The sequence below is a fragment of the Camelus bactrianus genome, chromosome 5 (assembly GCF_048773025.1).
Source record: "Camelus bactrianus isolate YW-2024 breed Bactrian camel chromosome 5, ASM4877302v1, whole genome shotgun sequence".
Taxonomy (NCBI): domain Eukaryota; kingdom Metazoa; phylum Chordata; class Mammalia; order Artiodactyla; family Camelidae; genus Camelus; species Camelus bactrianus.
In genome coordinates this window covers 95,022,827-95,045,772 of record NC_133543.1, presented here as the reverse complement: position 1 = coordinate 95,045,772, position 22,946 = coordinate 95,022,827, and the positions used below count along the sequence as shown (strand labels likewise).

At 41.2% G+C, this 22,946-nt stretch overlaps 2 protein-coding genes across 6 annotated transcripts in view; one reads left to right on the top strand and one right to left on the bottom strand.

Moving 5' to 3' along the window:
- COL4A3 (collagen type IV alpha 3 chain) overlaps positions 1-8,458 on the bottom strand; it is a 133,683-nt gene extending 125,225 nt beyond the window's left edge. Inside the window, exon 1 of one of the 3 annotated variants that reach the window (XM_074364411.1) lies at positions 8,238-8,458. In XM_074364411.1, coding sequence (XP_074220512.1) covers positions 8,238-8,264 — 27 coding nt within the window. In that variant the 5' untranslated portion in view covers positions 8,265-8,458. Of the gene's footprint in view, positions 1-7,918; positions 8,194-8,237 lie in introns of those variants that run through there. The other 2 variants (XM_074364412.1, XM_045511972.2) reach the window with 2 other exon arrangements.
- Positions 8,223-22,946, top strand: part of COL4A4 (collagen type IV alpha 4 chain) — a 121,081-nt gene continuing 106,357 nt past the window's right edge. For 2 of the 3 annotated variants that reach the window (XM_074364409.1, XM_074364410.1), the window contains exon 1: positions 8,458-8,713. The gene's annotated coding sequence lies outside the window, so the exon portion shown is untranslated. Of the gene's footprint in view, positions 8,340-8,457; positions 8,714-22,946 lie in introns of those variants that run through there. The other variant, XM_074364408.1, reaches the window with a different exon arrangement.

Genomic DNA, 22,946 nt, shown 5'->3' with positions numbered 1-22,946 from the left:
GCATGTTGGTTTTCAATATACTTCTCATTTTCTCCATGTTTTTGCCAAGTGTTTGCTGTGTCTGTGATGTTTCTTCAATTCTTTATCTACATAACTTACTCATATTTTGACAATGGAGCAATATAATTAAATAAATGGTAATTTGTATAGCTATAAGCATTGTGGCCAAGGCTAGCTATCTTCATTTTCTGGAGAAAAAGTTGCACGAGTATTTAGGAAAAATCCATGCTGATTCATTGTCTTTAATTAAAGTTTGTCATTTTGACACATTTATCTCTTATGGCAAATAAACAAAATATATTCCAACCAGAGATACATCCTTATGGACTGTAACCCCCTCTTGTATCTGTGTGCGATTTACCTGATCTTCGCTGTCCAAGATGGTGGCCACATATGGCTACAAAAACTTGAAATGTGGCTACTTGAACTGAAAGGTTCTAGAAGTGCAAAACAGACACCAGATTTTGAAAACTTAAAATGAAAAGCGGATTGTAAAATATCTATTAATGTTTTTAATAATGATTGCATGTTGCAATGATACTGCTATGGATGTATTAGAATATATAAAATCTATTGAAGTTAATTTCACCTATTTCTTTTTCTTTTTTAATGTGGCCACTAGAAAATTTTAAATTACATATGTGGCGCCTAGTGTGGCTCACATTATATTTCTATTAGATGACGTGGACGTAGATGTTTGTTTATCTGAACCGACGAAAGCAAGTAAAGTGGCAAATTACAAAGCGGATATAATTTAATTCAGTCTCGGTTAGAAAATGTACCTGAAGCCAGAGGTCTTCGTTGAAATTTACATGAAGAAACCCAGGAGGAAGGGGAAGACGGACTTGGGTGTTTAGAGAAGACAGGAGCCCGTGATTAGATCTCGTGAGATGAATGTAGAACTTGGAGTAAGATGCTTTCTTATCAGATTTCTAGAGAGGAAGACACTCAGAGAGGTTAAGTAACTGTTCAAAGCCACGGTGGTAGGGCTGTTACAGAAAATGTCTATTCCCTTAAGAAGTTGATGTAATTCTGGTTTCCTTATTTTCTCAAACTGAAAACAGAGGTGAAATAAATGACCTACAGTGAAAGTCTGTTATGATTAAAAGGTTTAGACTCAGGCTGGATATAAACTTTACAGAATAAAAATGCTCTGAGCACCACATGTTTTCACTGATCTTGAAAAATCTTTTACTCTGTGGTGGATGGCTGTTTTTTGGCTGAAGACCACAGCATGAGTATGGTCAACTGCCCATGGATGGAGGACCACAGGGCACGTGCAGACCAGACAGCCCTGCTGTCAGACTCACACGCTTACAGGTTTGCGACATTTAACAAACTTAACCTTAGTCATAGGTAACCCTAGGCAGTCATCACTGTGTTCTGGGTAACATGGCAAAAATTATAGGGGAAGTACAAAGACAAATTGCATTTAATTCACAGTTTTTCCATGGACCATGCCTGAAAACAAACTGATGACTATAACCCCAGAGAAACACTCAAGGAGGAAGACCCTTGGTCTGATCAGAGTGACGAAGTTGGTAGCTTTGCTGTTGTGGCCTTGACCCTGCCCTACCTCATCCAATACAAGTCCAGCATGTTTGGAGGAAGAGGGCAGCAGGAGGGGACTGGAGGAGGGGGATCCTGAGAACAGGAAAGGAAAGGACATAAGTCCTTCTTAATAAGGAAAATCCCCCAGAAGCCTCAGCTATGCTCTTTTTTCTTCTCAGGGCAGGACAGCTCCAATCTGGTGCAGGCTGTGATGACAGAGGAGGCTTATTTTCCCCAAATCTCTCACTCACATAGTCTCCCTATGGGTGAGAGTCAACAGACGGAAAAAACAAGAAGGCCTCCCAAATCTCAAAATCATAGAAAAAGAATCAAAAGGATAAAATAAAATAAGTATGTGTAAAATGACTAAAGGCATAAAAAGGGGAAAAAAACCTACCAAAAAAAAAAAAAAAACCTAAATAAAACCAAACCCAGACAGACCTGACTCCAAAAAGAACTTCTAGAAATAAGAATAGTCTTTGAAATTAAAATCTATAATGAATAAAAATAATCATAGTTAACATTGATTGGATGATTACTATGTGACAGGCATGGTAAAGTACTGGTTGCGTGTGTTAAATCTTCATAAAATTCTAAGCTGGGCCTCTTACTTCCATTTTGAGATGAGGAAACATGGATAAAAATTTTTAAAAAGCTGATCATTAATTGATCTGGGGTTATAACCAATGTTGAACAGTTACAGACTTCTTATTATTGAAAATTACAAAAGATTGAAAAATCTACTGAAAATCACAAAGAGCAGAAGAGAGGATTGAACATTGAAAGATGAACGTGTGGACATTTTACAGGAGGCAGCACTGAGACAAAAGCTCCGTCTGTTCCCACAATTTGATGTCAAATGTAACGGATGATGGATCTCATGGAGAGGCCGTGTGAACCTCTGCACTTCAGGACCCTTCTTCTGCGGGGAGAAGAGAAGACTTGATCCAGTGGCTCCCATCTCCCACTGGTCAGATTTGCCCCGCAGATGTGAAGCCCCGCACTTCCGGGATGAGACAAGAAGCCAGGGGAGGAACACGGGGCTTGTCTGTGTGAAGTCTGTGGCCAAGCTGGCCGCTGGGGGAGTCAGTGCCCAGAGCCCTGGAGCAACGTGAGGCCAAGAGGATGTGAGTGCACAGGAAAGGGAGCTGAGATAAGGAGATAGAAGAACAGGAGGGAAAAGTGAGAAAGCCAAGCATGCCTCCTGAGAATTAGAATAGAGAGTGGGGAAGGAGAAATGTAAAAAAGAAATGTCTGAGAATGTCCAAGATTTGATGAAAAATAGAGACTCTCAGGTTAAATATCCACTGAGTAGGATATATAAAAAACACAGATGCATACATATCGCCACTTTAATAACATGATCAATAATCTTGATCTCACTGACATATGTGGAAATTTTTGAAGTCAGAATGTCATCTCTACCACAATTCAATACAAAAAATTACTAGAAAAGTTCCTCATGTTCAGAAATTAAGAAATAAACATTTAAATAATCCACAGGACAAAGAGAAAAATTAGGAAAGATTTTAAACCTAATGATTTTTAAATATTGCTCATTAAAATTTGTATGATGCAGTTCAAACAGTGTTTGGGGGGAAATTTTTAGACTTAAATGCATTTGAACTATTCCAAAGTTGCTTGATTAAAGTAAAGATAAAATTCAATTATATTTTACTATATCTTTACTAGCTAGACTATGAATTTAAGAATATATATATACCATTTATAATAGCACTGAAAATGTCAAATACCTAGAAATCAAAAAAAAAAAAAGAAAAAGAAAAAGAAAACTTGAAAACATTGTGAGAAAATTAAAGCCCTAAATAGACACTCACGTAAGAATACAAACAGATCACATATGAACGAGCCCTTGATACACATATTTGTTGATGTTAACACTGCAAAACAGTGAGGGAAAGGATGGACAATTCAATAATAATGTTGGGACATTTCATTTTCTATATAGAAAAACATAAAATTATAACCCAGAAGTAGAAAACAATTCCAGGATTGAGAGCCTTAAATATAAAAGAATTAAACTGTAAATTAAAAAAAATTTAAATCTAAAAACTATAAAAATATTTTTAATTTTAAAATATAAAACAGTGAACTGTAAAATGTAGGAGAACATTTTTATAATCCCAAGGAAGGAAAGGATCTCTTCAACAAGATGCAAAACACAAAATCATGAAAATCAGTGAAAAAAGATGGATAAGTTTGAGATTGTAGAGGAAAACAATTAAACATTAAGGCACTAAGAACTAAAGGAAAAGACAAACCAAAGATTGGAATCAAGTATTCGCGGCACTTTTTTTTGCATTCTGTATCACTGTTTTTTTAATGGAGGTACTGGAGATTGAACCCAGGACCTGGTACATGCTAAGCATGTGCTCTGCCACTGAGCTATTTCCCTCCCCTCTTGCTGCACATTTAAATAGCAAAAGTTCAGTACCCAAGTACATAAATAACTTCTCATCAATTGGCAACAAAAAAGGCAAAGGATACGCTAGGTAAATAAGCAAAGAGTTGTCTACGCAATTCACTCAGAGGGAAATACAGACTGCCAGTGAAAAGATGAAAAGATTCTTAAACTCACTAGTCAAAACAAGATCCTATTTCACACCCCTTGGCATCGAAGCACACCAAGTTTTGCTGGGGACATAGGGAAACAGGTACGCTGGCACATTTTTAGTATAATCCTTTTGGAGTTGATTTGAAAATTCCTAATAAAATTTAAAATACGCTCTCTCTTACAACTCTCTTTGAATTCCCCGGAGGAATTCAAAATCTAGTTGTCACAATGGTACACATGCAAAGATGTACATTCCAACTTTGTCGGATGAAAACATGGAAACAAACCTACTCTGTTTAGGGGGATGGAAAAATAAACTGTGCTTTATTTATATAACTGGATACTATCACATCTCTATGTACATAAACAAATCACATCTCTGTCAACATGGATAAAATCTAAAAACAGAACATTGAGTGATACAAGCAAGCTCCAATAGGTACATATATTGTGAACCCATTTATTACATTTGAAGGACCACAAAACAAGAATATTTAGTTTTTACGGTGACTGAAACACACACAACACCCACTTGTAGCACATAAATATAACCATGGGTGGAAGACGGGACAAAGACCGTGTGCAGGACTTTCTGTTTTAATATATGGCTTTTCCTAAAGGGAGACATGTGAGAAGAAACAGGTCAAAACTTATTAATCCTTTGCTTAATCTCAAGGATGGACAAATTGGTTACATTACTTTTTGTTCGGAATATTTCCTAATTCAACTTAATTGTTTCTTTCTAATTTAAAAGCCAAGTCAGTTGAGAAGCATCCTCTCTAAATGCAGCTGTTATTCATCTCCTGGTGTTTGCTTGCCATATTGCTGTTCTGTCTGGAATGTTAAGGCAAAAAGAGGAAGGATAAACCATGATATCTCCAATCACGAACCTTCTCTTCCCTAGATATCAGAGAAGGAGCTTTCTCTCGCTCCACTCCCAGACGTGCGAATTGTTGCCTGAGGCCACAGGAGAGTGCCTCTCAGTTTCAAGTTGATGAACTGGGCCTGGAGACAGCTTTAAACCTTGGGATGTGCTGCATAGCCAGGCCTGGACCTGGACGCCTGCAGCCAAGGAGCAGAGGGATTTTACTCAGGGCTCCTCAGGACAAATCGTGTGGGTGGACAGGTCTGCTCTGCCTGAATTCAGACTATGGGGTGAACACAGTACTATTTCTTTGTTTTGAGAAATGCTAATGTAAAAATCACAGGAATTCAAAGCAAAATATGTCCTTAGCTACTGCAGCACACAAAGATGGTAAATATGACGGCACAAAGGCTACATTTAATCCTCACTTATACAAAGTTTGGCCCTGTGTTCCTTTAGCCCTTTACAAAAAATATTGCATTTTGTAAAGTTCAATTTCTTTTTTGGCTAACATTTAGAATTTGAGATTTTTAATGGAAACTAGATTTCCAGCTTCTTTCCTGAAAAATCTGGATTCTGGTACTGCTGAGTCTGAATTCTAGAATACCAAGAATTAGTTAACCCTGAAAACTGCCCCCTGCCCCAATGCCTCACCCATTACCTCACCTGCTGGCCCCACCAGGGGTTTCAACTCCCTCATTTTACAGATTAGGAGACTGAGGTCAAGAGCCTTGCCCAACATCAGAGTGACCCTGTGGAGGGAGCTGAGCTGGCACCATGCCGATCAGTTTTCAGTTAATTTGCTAGGCTCCCTTTTTTTCTACCAGATGAAGGCACCTTTCCTGATTTCTAATGACACTGTCTGTGTAACTCAGCAGGTGCAGTGGAAATGATAATCATTATGTTTTAACAGAGACTTACTTCAAGAGATAATACAAATAATATAAATGGATTAATTGTCGTATCAGCAGGAAGCCTCCACAATTTGGCGAGACTCAAGACAGTAAAAAATTATAAGAGGATATGACAATATAATTGAAAATTGGTATAATTAGAGGTTGCAGAAACACAGAGCATCAGTTTTTCAGGCTGATCTTGACACGTGTGTAATTCCTCCCCTTTTCCTCCACCCTTCCCTAACCTCCCCTCTTCTTTGGAATCTAGAAGAATGTACAAACCCTGCTCTGGGACACTTTCCCAGCCCTTCCCACAACACACATACATTTTTTATAGATTTTTTTTGTCTGCTGAATTTGTTCCTGGATTAAAGATGGCAGACATCGTACACTGACTTAGATGAGTTCTATCCATCATGCCCAGAAGTACTGAGCTACCTGGGTTGGATATTCTTAGCCTACACAAAGCGCAGTTTTGTTAGAACCAACTACATGAAGAGATTACATGGATTACAAAGCCCTTTAGAATATAAAACACTGTAATAGCCTGGATGTAAATTGATAGGGAAATGGCTCAATTAACTTTGGCATATTTATACTGTGGACAACTATACAACAGGGCAAAAAGAAACAGAGGTGATTCTATCTTAAATACTAACATGAACAGATCTGTAGGATGCAAAAGGATATATACAGCATAGGTATATGGTATTAGTTATGTCAAAAACACAAACAAAAACACATACTGCTTTTGGGTCCATATATGCACATGCAAATGGGCAGAAAATGTGTGGAAAGAAGGATGAGATGGTGACAGTAGACACCTTTGTTTAGATGGGGTGGGGGGAGGTATGAAGGTGATCAAGGTGGTTTTAGCTTCGTCTGTATAATGTCAAAATTTAACATTTAATTTAAATGGAAAATATTTGGATCACATGTAGCTATAGGTTCAAACAATCTTTTCATGTAATATGTATTTATGTGACTATTAATTTCTAGTCATAGTCTTAATCATGAAATTTGTAAAACATCTGCTCATCCTTGGGAATAGAACTTGCATGATACTGTCATCCTAAACTAGTTTTGTAAGTGTGAAAAATCACAGAAGGCATTTGAAAAGTTAAATTCCACCAGTTAAAATCAAGTTAAGTCAACTCCAGGAGTCATAACAGATTTGAGGACACCCAAATTTACCTTTAATTGCAAAGAATAAGAAATACGCGGATGGACTTAAATGAATCCAGGATCTCTCAGATTTCGAATAGAATCCGCAGTGACAGATTGCTTAATTTAGCTTACCATGAGTTTTATTTCTAAGAATCTATTAACTTTTCAGTGATGGCATTTGCTTTTCTTAACAAAACCGATAGAACCCTGGAGGGCAAGTATTGACAAGGAGGAAAAGGAGCCCCAGACTGGTGAGAGTTCAGTGTGACAAGACACCTAGGAAGCGGCAGGGCTGGGACTCCAGCCCTCTGTGCTCTCTGCCAGGCCATGCTGCCTGCTCCAGTTCACCAGCGTGACATCGCCTGTCTCTGTATCCTGTGTTTTCAAGCATTCATTCTTAGCAATGTGGCTCTCTCTATCCACATGTATATCTTATATATAATCTATTTATCTGCCTGCATATCTATCTATCTATCTATCTATCTATCTATCTATCTATCTATCTATCTATCTATCCATCCATCCATCTATCTATCTATCTATCTATCTATCTATCTATCTATCTATCTATCTATCTATCTATCCATCCATCCATCCATCTACCTGCCTACCCTACCTCTGGAAGCCTTTCCCCCACCCCTGACCCCTAGGGAACTGTACAAGCTTCCTCCTCTCCTCTTCCTCCAGCCCCGCGCATTCCACCTGTTCCCGGGCATCCCCGCTTGCTCCGGTCCCCACGCTGCCTGCCCAGGGACCTGCGTGGAGCTCTCAGTCACCGCACCCACCATACAGGAGTTCAAGGACAGCGTCCCCGCGAGGGGGCTATCTCGGGGCGCATTGGGGGTCGCGCCGCCCCGCACTCACCTTGCCCGCCGCGGGCGCCACCACCAGGAGCACCAGCAGGAGCGGTAGCAGCAGCGCGGGCGGCCTCGGCGCCGGCCCGGGGCGCATGGTGGGCGTCCGCTCAGAGCCCCGGCGTGTCCAGGGACCCGCAGGCTCTCAGGCCACCGCTTACCCTGCGCGGCGCGTTTTGGGGAGCCCGGCTGCAAAGCTCGCTTGGCCAGCCCGCCTGGGGCGGGTTTTGTAGGGCTCAGCCTCCCCACGAGGCTTCTGACTGTGGCTCCAAGGGAGGGAAGAAGTGGCTCAGGTCCCGCCCTCGCCCCCCCTCCCCCCCGCAACTCACCAGGCCATGTCCCTCCGACCCGGGCATCGTGCCCAGGAGGCGAGAAAGGGCTGCGCGCCTGCGGGGCAGGTGGGAGCGGATCCAGGGGAAGGAGTTAAGGAGGTGATGCTCCCCAGGTTCTGGGGCCGAGGCGGGGCCGGGGGTGCGGGTCGGAGGTGGGGAACTTGGGGGTTGTGCGATGGGGAGGCGGCTGAGTAGGGTGGAGGGAGTGGCCAGCGGCCGTGCTCAGATTGAGCGGGAGGCGCGCCGGGCGTCCGCACTCGGGCGCCTCTGCTCGCTCCGGCTCCTGGGCGGTGCCAACTCGCCTCTTTCCCCTTCTCAGCCTGCCTCCATCTGGCAGCCGCCCGACCTGGCGGTGAGAGCGGCGTGAAGAGGCAGCCGAGCCGCGCGTGGAATTGGGCGCGGCGGAGCCGGGAGGGGCGCGCTGCGCGAGCGGGCGCCGAGGCGGCTGCCGGGGCGGCCGGCGTTCCCACGAGGTAAGGCGCCCACGACCCAGTCTGGGTCATCACGGCCCCAGGGTCCCGAGCACCCGCCTGGGGGCGCGAGAGGTGGAGGAAGCGGGGCATCCAAGGGTGGGGCCTGTGGGGTGGCGGGCGGGGTTGGGGAGTTGGGCCCGGGGGTCACCAGAGGAGAGCTTGTCTGGCTCCCGGCTTGTCTGCCTGGGCATGAACTGGGCGCTGTGTGTTTTGATTAATTTGGAGGCTCGAGTTACCAGCCTGGCAGTCTGGGCGCTCCCAAATGCCAAGAGCAAGAGGCAGCTGAGGGGAAAGAGAAAGCCCATCCTATTCTCTCCTGCGTTAACTGGCTCTGGCTAAATCTTATCTGCGGAAATGCAGGGGAAGCCAAGAGCCAACTTTGTCGGGGTGTCTCCCTCCTGAGAGTGCCCTTCACGGAGGCGGACTGGGATGCAGAGTTGCAGTATCTAGCTTGTTACGGCACCGTGTTTAGAGCAGGGCTCCTGCCCTTTTCTTGTGCCCCTGACCACGATGGCTCTGGTGAAACATTTCGATCCTTCTTAGAATAATGCAATTATCAGAATCACTTCTACTGGAATAAATTGTGACAGTATTAAAGTCATGATATAGTAACATAAATGCATCATTATTATTGCACTAAATACCTAAATCTAACAGCAAACTTATTAAACAACTGTAATCTCAAAGTACTGATGACTGCAAAACTGAAAGGTAACATAAAAATACCAGGGGGTGCGAACTCTCAAGAACTGCCAATAGCATTGTGGTTTGTTGCCTGTGCGCGTAACTAAAGGCGATGCTGAGCTTCCAGGGAAGTTTAGTGAAAATACAGATCCAGTATTTGTTCCCATTCAAGTTCACAGACCACCTGAATTCCATCTGCAGGTTTAGAACCCCTACTTTGGATCAGTGTTGCCGATATTTGCAGGAGTTGGTTATCAAACACCAAGTGTGAAATGTGTGATTTGGTCACTGATTGTGGAAAACTACTTGCTTGCAATTAGAATGGGGTCTATTAGTATATTAGACCTATGTACCTGTGTAAGTAGGTGAAACCCTGACAGTGAATAAATGAAGACACACACCCCCTATTTGGCTGTAGAGTAAATATACTCTGCTCTCTGTTTTTTATGCCAGTGATTGTCAACTCTGGCTATATGTTAGAATCTCCTAAGGAGCCTCTGAAAATCCTGAAACTTTATCCATTCCAAGCCAGTTACACTCCCCAGCAGCGGGACTCTGGGGTCAGTGTATTTAGAGCTCCCTGGAGATTCCCACGTGCAATCAAGTTTGAAAGCCACTGTTTTACATGCATATTTCAGTTAGTTTCATTGACTCAGGGTCTCTTCTCATAGAATAATAAAAAGAACACATATTAAACTCTTTATTAAGACTCGTGAGTGTCCAGACCATAGACGTCACTGTGTGGTATGTACTAGTTTTGGCCCACTGATAGGGAGGGCTCTTATTGAACCTTCTTCTGTCATCCTTGTTAAGTATGACATCAGGTGCTTTGTTGATAAAATAACAGTGTCCAAGAATTCCAAGAGGCAAATGGCAATCTTGTGTGAACTGACTGCCTCACTTCCTGGAAAAAAACAGCAACAATCCTCAGTGTTAGTGTTCAATGCTCCTTCTTTTTGCTGAATTCCAGAAGATTTCTTAATTTGGATTTCAACTGCCTTTTCCTGAAACCAAGTCATTTTGACAGAAGTCCAGACTTGGTTTTATCAACTTAGAGGCGGTGGCAGCAGTCAACTGCAAGTCACTTATGGTGCCACAAAGTAGCAGGAAAGAAGACACTTGTGATGTAAATACAGTAAGGAGGAAGCAGTGGGTAAGAGTGTGGTCTCTGGAGTAGACTCAGGAATTTGAATCCTTTCCACACTCACTAGTGTGGGCTAACTTCCCTGGGCTGGGTTCTTCTCTTCTGTAAAATGAGTATAATCATGGTACCTACCTCAAGAAATTGCAGGACTCTGATTTGATAATCTATTAGAAATCCTTTGCCCAGGGTCTTCCCAAAACAGTCACATGTTGGAATCTGATTCTTTAGTTGCATAAAGGAAATCAAAGTGAACCTGATGAGAAATGATGGCACAGAGCAGAGATGCTTTTCTCAGCGCAGGAATAGGGGGGCAAGAGTCAAGCATACCCTGCCAGCTTCCTTGAGGTCAACAGACTCTTAAGGCATCTAGAACCTCGCTACTTGTCATCCCTGGGAGCATTAGCTTTGTCATCCTGGAGAGCTGCTTTGATATGCAGAAGGAATCTCAGGCACCACCCCGGGCCCACTGAATCAGAGCCTGCGTTCACCAGTCTCCAGGTGGGTCATCCACACATCAAACTTTAAGCAGTGGTGGCTTGTCTCTAAGCCAGATTTAACCACCCATTCCTCTCTTCCCCACATGCTTATGCCCTGCTTTAGTACAGTGTTGATGTGCTCACTGGGTGGTGTTAATTAACCAGAATTTCTCTTTTATTGAAGTATAGTTGATTTACAATGTTGTGCTAGTAACCAGAATTTCTGATTTTTAAAAAATAATCTTGGAGTCAGGAGAGCTGATTTTTCATGGTTGGTTTTTTAAATGTGATAAAAGGAAAGTGGGGATGGTTCTTTTTGTAAATACAAAGGACACAGAGATCTGCTGCTTTTGACTTGGTGCCAGATCAGGGTTTTGAACAAAATGAAGTGGTAATCGCCTTTGACAAGCCCTGTATTATTGTTTTTGTCCCCTTTTCATAATCACAATATCATGTCTGAGTTCTGCACAGTGCTTAAATGGGTAGTGTGTGCTTCCCCACTTTTGAAGGTAAACTCCAAAAGGACAGGGGACTTTCAGGTGCTCTTTACTGTTATTGAATGAACGAATGAATTTGTTCACTATTTGCTGAATGAATGAAGTTGGATGCCTTGACAAATTTTCTCAGGATTCACACACAGGTCTGTTTCCTTCCAAAGTTTATGACCTTTCTGTAGCCTTCACTGTGCAGGAATGTGCCTCAGCATTTTGACAAGACACACTTTTCCAGGCTGCCTATAGCTCCTTCCTCAATCTTTTTAAAAGACAGAATTTGATTTCAATTATATTTTAAATTAATCTTTTTTTACTCCGTCTCCTCACTTAGTCATTTCTCTTCTTTCAAGAACCTTCTCTTTCCAACACCTTTAAACGATTAAACTCAGATTCCTTTAGAATCTCAGAGTCATTATCAGTGCATGTCAGTTCTTGCCAGATTCTCGTTCTGCTTTTCTAAGGTCATGGCCCCTGCCCCGCGTCTGCGCTTAACACGTGTGGATTACGGTGGCCATCTAGCTAGTCCTCTGCAGGTTCTCGCCTGTGAAATCTGCCTTCTACATTATTGTCAGAATAAAGTTGCACGTTGTATCAGAAAGAACAGGTTACTTTGGGGACAGTTACAGACAACTCCCAGATTTCCGGGGCTTATAGTCACATTTACACTAATGTATCCATCACAGGAAGTGGGGAGATGGGGAAGGGTCCGGGTGGGGGGGACCTCTGCGTAAATAGCCTCTCAGGAAACCCCTGGAAATTCCCACTCGAGTCCTTCTCTGGTCTCCTCAGAAGGAGAAGAGAATGCCGCGAATCAAAAACTGCTCTAAAAGCTGCTGCCTGGATGTGACACGTGCTACTTCCACTGAACTTCTCGTTGGCCAAAGTGGTCATACTTCATTTTGTAAGTGATGGGAAATAATCTGCCACGTGCCTGAAAGAGTGGGGGAAATGTTTGGTGACTGTTAGGTCAAAGGTCAAGCCCTTTGTCCAGACTTTGATTATACAGCGCAGTAACAGTGTCATGTTATTTTACTTTTCTGTGCTACACGGGCAGATACAGAAATTATATTTTTAAATATAGTAACTGGCATTTGAGAAATAAATGTATTGAGGTATAATTTATGTACAAAAACCTGTACCTATTTAACATACACAATTCAAGGAATTTCACAGATACATACACCTTGTGAAGCCCGTAGCAGGATCCATCGTGATACAGGGCTTTCCCTTCACTCCCCAACGTGTCCTCCTGTCCCTCCCTTTTCAGTCCATCCCTCTCTCCCTGCCCATTCCCAGGCAACCATTGATCTGCTTCCTGTCACTATGGGTTGGTTGGCATTTTCTAGAATTTTATGTAAACGGAATCATACAGCATGCATCCTTTGGTGTCTGGCTTCTTTGACTCAACAGAATGACATTGAGATTGATCCATGTTGTGTCTATCAGCAGTTTGTGCCTTTCTATAGTTGAGTAGTATTCCATTGCACAGACATCACCTTTAAAAAAATCTATTTTCCTGTTGAAGGACATTTGAATTGTTTCCAGTTTGGCACTATTACAAATAAAGCTACCGTGAATATTTTTGTACAAGGCTTTTTGTGGATGTGTGTTCCTATTTCTCTTGAGTAAATACTTAAGAGTGAAATTGCTGGACCATAGGGTAGATATATATTTAACTATAAAAGTAAGGGTTTTCCAAAGTATCTGTATTATTCTTCATTCTCACATGCCCTCCATATATTTTTGATGCATTCTTTTAGTATTACCAGCTTTTTTATTTTTAGCTATTCAAATGGTTACACAGTGACAGGTTAATGTGCTTTTGATTTCTCTAATAACTAGTCATATTGAATGTCTTTTCATGTACTTATTAACCGCTCACAGAGCTTCTGTGAAGTGTCTACTTAAATCTTTTCCCCATTAAAAAATTGATTGTTTCTCTTATTGCTGAATTGTAGTAGCTGTTTATCTATTCTGGATACAAGAAATATTTATTGTGAATGTTTTCTCCCATTCTGTGGCTTGTCTTTTCATTTCCTTATTCGTGCCTCTTTAGAAGTAAGTGTTTTTATTTTAATGAAGTCTGATTTATCAACTTTTTCATGGTTTGTGTTTTTCCTATTATGGAGAAATCTTCACCCATGCTAAAGTTGCAAATATTTCTCTTTTAAATCTTCTTCTTTTATAGCATTTTTACATTTAGGTCGGTGATCCATTTTGGATTAATTTGGGGTTATGATGTGTGGTAAGGAAATATCTTAAATGTTATTTTCCATATGAATATCCAGTTGTTCCAGCACTGTTTGTTGAAAAGACTGTAATTTCTCCATTAATTTGCTGTGGCGTCTTCGTGGAAAATCAATTGGTCATCTGTGCTTGGGTCTTTTTATTCTATTGATCTACATGTCTCTTTTTTTCACAATCCCACATTGTTCTTACTATGATAGCTTTATAACGAGTCTTGAAATCAGGTGGTCCAACTTTGTTGCTCTCTTAGAAAAATAGCTTATCCTACCCTAGGTCATTTGTATTTGTATAAATATGGAATTTGACTTGCTAGTATTGTGTTAAGGAGAGTTGTATCTATGTTCATTAAAGATATTGGTCTGTAGTTTTCTTGTAACATCCTTGTTTGTTTGATACTTGAGTAATACTAAAATACTCATGAAATGAATTGACCAACATTCTGTCTTCTACTTTTTGAAAGAGTGTGTGAAGAATTGGTATTATTTCTGTCTTCAATATTTGACAGAATTCACCAGTGAAGCCAAATGGCCCTGGAGTTTTCCTTGGGGAAGATTTTTAACTACAAATTTAATTAATCACAAATTTAATCATTGCAGGGTTATTCAGACTTTCTATTACTTCTTGTGCCAGTTTTGACAATTAGTGTCTTTCATGAAATGTGTTCATTTCTTATGCATTGCCAGATTTACTGGTATAATTGTTCAGAAGATTCTATAATTATCTTTTTAATATCTGTGTATCTGTAGTGGTTTCCCCTTTGTCATTTCTGACATTGGTAATTTGTCAATTTATCAATTTTATTTACCTTTTCAAAAAAAACCAAAGAGCCACTTTGTGTTTCATTGATGTTTTCCCTTTTGCTTGAGTGCTTTCTACTTTATTGATTTCCTCTTCTAGCTTTAGTATTTCCTACCTTTGACTTCAGGTTTAATTTACTCTTCTTCTTCTGTTTCCTAAGATAGGAACTTATGTCATTGATTTTAGACTATTTTTTTCCCCTAATGTACACATTTATAGAAGCAGTTTCTTCCTCTGCACCAGGTAAGTTGTATCCCATACATCTTGATATGTTGTTTTCACTATCATTTAGTTTAAAATATTTTCTTCTTTGACTCGTGGGTTATTTGGGATGTGTTGTTTACTTTCCAAATATTTGGAACTTCCCTATGTGGTCTATTGTTTAGTTCCAATTTAATTCCCTGTAAGATTTCAGTCTTTTGAAATCTGTTGAAACTTGTTTCATAGTCTATTACATAGTTAGTTTAGATTGGTGAACAAACCATATCTATTTGAAAAGGTTGCATATTCTGTGGTTGTTGGGAGTAGCATTTCATGTATAAAAATGAGGGCAAGGTGGTTGACAGCATAATTGTTCAGATTTTCTGGGTCTTGGGTAGCATTTTCTACCTTATTCTATTACAAAGAGAAGAGTTAGACTCCAACTATGTTTGAGAAGTTATCTGTTTCTCTCTTTAATTTTTCAGTTTTTACTTCATGTATTTTGAAATGCCTCTGTTAAGTACATATATTCTTTATATTTATAGACTCCTGATATGTTTTGATCATTATTAAGTGTTACTTTCCATCTTGAAGTCTATTTTACATGCTGTAAATATAGCCAGTCTGCTTTCCTTATGCTTACTATTTGCATGGTGTATATTTTTTCAGCCTTTTACTTTCAGTATATTTGTGTCTTTTAATTTAAAGCATATATCTCATAGGAAGGATATATTTGGATTTTTCTTTTTTCTGTCTTAAATCCAATGTCTTGCCTTTTAATAGACGTTTTTAGTACATTTTTATGTAGTTGATACAGTTATTTTTAGGTCTGCCATCTCTTCATTTACTTTTTGTCTCATCTGTTTTTTGTTTCTTTTATTCTTTCTAGCAAATTCTTTTGTGTTATTCAGATATTTTTTACTGTTTCATTTTAATTTTTTATTGACTTCTCGTTGTATCTCTCTGCACTATTGTTAGTTGTTACTTTAGTGATTATAATATACATCTTCAACTTTCCCCAATCAATTTAAAAGTAATATTGAATTACTTTAGGCAAATCAAATTTGTTTTTGTATTCACAATGCCTAACATGGGATTTGATACAAAATGGGACAGTGACAGATACTTCTTGAGTGAATAATAATCACAGGTGCTTATGTTGTATCAAAGGTATATGGAGATTATTCAAAAAAAATTTTTTTTGGTTGATGCCAGGCTAGTTAATAGAAAACACTTTAAATTTTAAACATTATTATTACATATTTAGTAGATTTGAATTTACAACTCTTGTAATTTTCATATGTAATCAATATTCTATGTATTGTTTTATTTTGTTCCCGTATGTTTAAAATTTTTGTTATGGAATTTTAATATAGATCTCTACCTATCCTCAATTCCTGAAGTTGCAAAAAAAAAAAAAAGTCTCATTTTCAAATTTTAGTGCGAAAGCCATCGTATTTTAATAATGGAATCCGTTATGGTTTTGTGAAACTTCCAACTGCTGCTAGTCTTGGCCACTCTGCCCACATTACATCAGCACCCAGTGCACCCCACATTTCCTTGGTTTTGCTCAGTCATTTTCCAATGTGTAAAGTCCACAATGAAACACTGAGTGTTTTTGATCTGCAGCAGACTATGGGATGGCATAGCTCTTAAGCCCAGATTTGAGGAATTCCCTTGAAGCTTTTATTGGGTTCCAGAGTGGTGGAAGCATTCCTAGAGGCATCTAGTTTCAGGTCTTGTCCTAAAGGGAAAGAGCTGCTAAGGAGACTCAATCACTAGAACCAGCTCCTGCCAGAAGCAGGGCAGACCGAGGTGGGCAGAGGACAGGATGGAGCCATGTGGAAAAGGAGGCAGTTAAGCTCTCCTTAGAAAGGGCTTAGGGCTCAGGTGAGTACAGGGCTCCTTCCACCAAGACAAAGCTTTCCTCCTATTTTGGAACCAACTGCACACCCACCCCAGTATCTCTATTTAACCTGAAAGTTCATTTGGACACTTTTGTGAAATCTCTCTGTCTCTCTCTCTCTCTTTTTCTTTCTTTCTTTCTTTTTTTTTTTTTTTTTTTTTTTTGCTTTCTTAGCTGCCTGAATGGCTTTAATCTTCCTATAGTCTAGTTAGAAATGGTGTCTCTAAGATCTTCACCTGTCCCATAGGAGTTTCTAGAGTTGAAATTCCAAACATGAAGACTTTCTGGAATTCACAGGAAACTGAATGCCTGTGTCACTGTGCACCATTGCCTTTATAAGTGACTGTCCCTGCTACTACTGTAAGGCAAAAGTAGTTCTTCCCAGAGATGAATTCCCTAAATTCACCTGTGAATTTTCATGAATTTCGAAGCTGTGTAGGGTAGTGGTTAATAGGGAAGGCTTTAGAGTTTGAATCCTGAAATGTCTCTTAATAACTGTGTGGCTTACTTGTAAAAGGACATAATCATATTTCTTACCTCATAGGGTTATTGTGAAGATTGAAGATCTGTGTTAAACCTTTAGTACAGTGCTTAGCATATAATTAGCTTGATGAAAATGCTGCTTATTATAGTTTCTTATGGTAAGGAAGATGGAGAGGAAGTGAGGGGAGAGGAAAAGAAGAGAAGAAGAGGGGCAGGAGGAGTAGGGGGAAAAGCAGAGGAAGGATCCAGCTTTCTGGTTGATAAAACCAGATGCCAGCCTTTCCTTAGTGTCCTCTTGCAGTTCGCTTATGTTAACTCTGATCCTGACTAGACTTGTTCTTCTGTACAACTTCTTCTTTTTTTTAAATTTAAGTATAGTCATTTAACAATGCTGTGTTAATTTCTGGTACACAGCATAGTGATTCAGTTATATATATATATATATATATTTTTTTTTTCATTGTAGGTTATTACAAAGTATTGAATATAGTCCCCTGTGTTATACAGTAGGGCCTTGCTGTTTACCTATTTTATATATGTTAGTTAATATCTGCAAATCCAGAATTTCCAATTTATCCCTCCTCACCCCCTTTCCTTCCTGGTACCCATAATTTTGCTTTCTATATGAGTCTAGCTCTCATTTGTAAATAAGTTCATTTGTGTCATTTTTTAAGATTCCATGTATAAGTGATATCATATGGTATTTGTCTTTCTCTTTCTGGCTTACTTCACTTAGTATGATGATCTCCAGGTCCATCCTGTTGCTGCAGATGGCACTATTTCATTCTTTTTTATGGCTGAATAGTATTCCATCGTACTATAAACCAAACTTCTTTATCCAGTCATCTGTTGATGGACATTTAGGCTGTTTCCACATCTTGGCTATTGTAAATAGTGCTGCTGTGAACACTGGGGTACATGTATCTTTTTGAATTAGAGTTTCCTCCAGATACATGCCCAGGAGTGGGATGGCTGGATCATATAGTAAGTCTAGTTTTAGTTTTTTGCACCTTTCTTCTACACTAACTGAAGTGTCATCTCTCTCAATAATTTCTCCTGATGTTTAAAAGGAACTTTAGGAGGGACTGTCACAGCTTACTCCTCCTTTTCATTTCTCTGGATCTTCCTTCGTTCCCAGATCAAGCCTTGCCCCCTTCCTCGGGTCTGCCAGACTTGCCCCAGTTCCCAGTTTTCTCACCCTTCTTTAACTTATAGGGAGCTCTTTTTGCCTGCATAACAAATTGGAAGGAAGGAAATAAACATTTATGGAACTGCTACCATATGCAGGGACTGTGCTAGGCACTAATTTTGACTCAGCGTAGTTCTCTCAGGCATTAATTTTACATCCTAGAAATCAAGAGCTCAGGGTAGGGGGAGGGATGCAGACTTGCTCAAGGCTACACTCTTACGTGACCGAGATCTGAGCGCAAGTCTTTCTAACTCCAGAGCCCTACTTTCACTCCCTCACTGTGAGCCCACAAGGTACCAAGAGAAGAAGGTAGCCGGTCTCTGTAGAGGAGGGAAGAAGTCATCAAAGGCAAATGCCGGTCTTTCACTGCAGGTGGTCGGGGCTGGGCCCTTCCCGGTGGGATCAAAAGGTGCTACTGCCAGAGCTGATGCCAAAGGCCATTCCCAGAGAATTCAGACCCAGTCTATGCAGCCCTGCTGGGCCAAGAGAAACCTGGGGGAGTGGTGTTTTTGGCAAGAGACATACAGCATTCTGAGTTAAGAATGTTATTCTTAACTTGGAGGTAAAGGGCGCATCCGGTTTTGAAAATCACTTGTCTATTTATGGAACATGTATCACCTCCATGTATTTCCCACGTGGTGAATTATTATGATTGTTGTCAAATATTCTGTTGATATTGGGAGGATACCTCATGGAGAAAATGGTAATAAAAGCCTATATTGGCAGAACGGTAGATTAGCTGAGATACGGTCCATTTGTCCTTGGGCTAGCAAACTCAAGGTCAACTGAGGACTCTGTGGCACTCTCAAACAATTCAATGGAACCTGGAGGGAAGGCAAGTTGGGGGCGGGCTTGACCGCAATCCAGCAACATTCTGGTCAGGTTGGAACTTAGAGATATTCTCAAGAATTTACTTGAGTAGTTCTTAAGTTTTCCTCAGTTCCTTTTCTGAGGACATGAAGCTCCAGCCACATTCCAGTGGTCCATGGACCACACAGATTTGTGACTTGCTTGAAAAACCTTGTGATGTTTGATGAGATTGACTGTTGTTGCTAAAAAGGAAAAAGCTCAAATCAGCCTGAAGGTTTTGAAAGTCTGCATGTGGAGTCAACCCAAAGATATGGGATTTTAGAAAGGCAAAACCAAGTACCCAGGTTAGACGCTGGGGAAAGGTCAGATGATCTCTTAACTGAGAAAATGTAAGCTTCAAAGGAAGTGTCTGGCCACTGAGGTGGATCAGGCATGCCATGCTTTTTCTGGGAGCATTTTTCTAACCCCTCATGAGGCCCCTTGCTTTTTTTTTTTTTTTTCTTTCACAAAAGCTGATCCTTTAGGAATTCTATTTTGGAAAGGTAAAGGTATATAAAAATAGGTGTTCAGACCATCAAAAAAATTTAGCCTGGGAAAGAGAGTCTTCAGATATCTCAGTGTCAGAAAGTCAAAGGGAAGACCGTGTAGTCATTGAGTTAATAGGAAATGATTTCACTTGAAAGAACAAATATTATTAAAAAGAACTTAAAGGCTTAATGTTACTTGGGAAAAGAAAAGACATTATATTTCCGCTAACTTTTGTGACTGGAAGATTCCACTACTCAGTCTCCTGTTTATCTGGTCCTCTGATCTTGACCATTGCCCCCCTCCCCCACCCCCCAATTGATGAGAACCCCAGCTGGGTGTATGTCTATTCAAGATTGGGTTGCAGGCAAAACAAATTCCCCATGGTACAGATAATGATTTGGAAGATCTCAGATCCTGTTCCCAGACCTAGCATTTGGAAAACATCGAGCAGAGACTCAAGGAGTCCCAGGGGAATTGGAGTCCAGGAGTTTTCATAAAGGAGTGAAGAAAGAAAAATAAACCTGGAGAGTTGGAGGAAGAGAACGCAATGATATCTGCTGAATATGTGTGCGAGAAATGACTGATATAAATACACTGCTGGGCAAGAGCCTACGGACTTGGGTCAGTGAGTGAGCCGGACGTCAAAGGCCCAGGGCACTCACGTTCAGCGTCCTTGCTGGGGGTGGAGGGGAGGAGTCTCCAGATGAGCTCGCTGTGGAGTGTCCCAGCCTGGGGACCAGCTGCAGTGCAGGCAGCGCTTTCTATCAGACCTGGCTGCACAGGTCAGTCTGCTCCAGGAAAGGGGACTGACTACCAGATGCTCTCAGGAATGAGCTAGTTTCACATCCTCTCATAAGACCATCTGTCTTTTACTTTTTGCATTTCCCTCTCTTGGAAACAGCTGTTTATGACAGCTCAGGCTATCTGTTTCCTCTAAACTCCAGCTTGCACCTGGCCTTGACTTGTCCCAGTTTTCTAATGCCTACCTGGACCTCAGGGCATCTCTGGATGCCTCCTTCCTCCCTCATCTCCCTTTCTTCTCTCAGTGTCCTGATTTCAGCTGTCTGCGAGGACCTGTTCAGAATACTTTATTGTAGCATCTTCCAGCCCAGAGTTCTGTGTTGCTAAGCCAAGCTATGGGATGGGTCAGGTGGTTATCCCCAACCTTACAAGTGTTTGTGGAGACAGAATCGGGTAATGAAAACCTGGCCACACTCCCAATTAAAGGCTGAAGGTGGGGCCTGAGGGAGCTGTGATGCAGCACTCTGTAGCAGTCAACACTCCCTTCTTGAGAGTAACAGTTGGCAAACTAAGGCATAACCATTGAAAGAGACAGAACTTTTGCAAAAGTTCTCTAGGTAAGCAGTCTCCCAAAATTGTTTGCAGATGTTTTAGTGGCATAGCATTTGGGTCATTTAGGCTTTTTTTTTTTTTAATGAACTCCAGTGGAAACACGCTGCCTTGGCCAATCCTGGAGAGCCATTTATTTGTGAGAAGACAGGTTAGAGGGATGCTGTTCTGAGTGATGGGGTATTTTTATTGGTGCTTTCAAAAGCATGGTTGAGGCAAAAGTTTTTTTGCTCTTAACACAGGCAGTTGCAATGAAAGAATTCTCATGGATTGTGTGAATACCATGTGTGGCAGCATTTGGGGAACTGTAGAGTGCTGTACATACTGCTGTTTATGGTGTCCGGTTAACAGCCACATGGGCCTCTGCTTAGCCGTGACCTAGGAGCTGCGTCCTGGCAGGACAACAGACCTAAAATCGCTGCGACTCCTTGGTGGCTTGCTTTCTGGCTGGACAGGTGCATGGGGTGAGCATGTAGCCATAAGAGGCTTGCTCCAGGTAAGACTGTGAACAAGACGGCTGTTTTTTACCTTTGGCAGCTCATCTAAAGCAGAGAGCTTCAAACGGAGGTACGTGTACCCTTGGGAGACCAAAAGATTCTTGAGTTATGCAAGGAGCTTGGAAAATTAAAGGAATCAATTTCTAGATTCTCCACTGCTCTTAGACTTGTTCTGTCTGAAAATGGGCCTTTGGAACAGGTTCTCACCTCCCTTTTCACAACAGTCCTGCTTTTCAAAGAAAGGCATACCTCTACCCGCTTCCCCCACCATTCCACCTCCCCACCCTCTCCCCCTCGACCCCCTCCTCCTCCACCCCATTTCCCCATCCCACCCCTTTCCACCACCACATTCCCCCCACCCCTTCCCCATCCCATTCCCCCACCCCACTGCCCCCACCTCACTCCCCGACTCTGTTCCCCCCACCCCCTTCCCCCCACTCCCTTCTCCCCCACCCCATTCCCCCCACTCCCTTCTCCCCATCCCCTTTCCCCACCCTCTTCCCCCCACCCTATTCCCTTCAAGCCCCTTCCCCCACCCCCTTCCCTCCTCCTCACTCTCCCCACCCCCATTTCCCCACCCTCTTCCCCCCATTCCCTTCTCTCTCACCCCATTCCCCCCCACCCCATCCATCCCAAATGTTACTAGCCTGCTCTGTCCAGAGCGCAAGAGCTGTTTGTGGGGCCAGATGGAGAGGGTAAAGGCAGGTGTTGAGAACAGAAAGCATCTGATTCCTGGGCCAGGTGGTTTCCCACTTTTTGCTTTTATCACAATTGAAGGAAGACTTGATCAGCTGGTGGAGCATTCGGATTGATTCTTGGTGATAAATTCTATATTGCTTTCAGTATGCAATTCAAGAGAACGTCTAAGAATTGAGTGACTTTTGCAGAACAAATTCTTCCATTCACGGCTTGCTTTAAAAATTAAAATGGAAGTAGGCTGTTGCTGAACCCGTCTCAGTCCAGTGAGAAGTAGTATTAATCTAGGGCGAAATAAACTAATTGAGAAACCCCAAAGCCCAGTTCTTTCATTGCCAACTACCTTAACAAGACAGTTTCACTTTTAATGTTTAGTAATTATTTATCAAGATTTAAATTTATATTTTTGATGAATTATATACTTCTAACAATCATAATGATGAGCCAAACCAGGAGAAAAAAAGTTTTAAGACTCAGAGATTTATGATCATAAGAAATTTTAAAATATTGAATTTATATACATATTTTTGTTGCAGAGAAGTATGGTGGGGTGATTGATATGATTTTCAAGGATAAAATTATATCGCACTAGGATATATATGGGGGAGGGGAATATAAATATAAATCCAAGAAGGAAAATACTGTTAAAAACTGTGCATGTATTTCATACTGACGATGGTGAAAATCAGGCTGCCTGGCATTGTAACCTATTGGCTACATCCAAAATAGT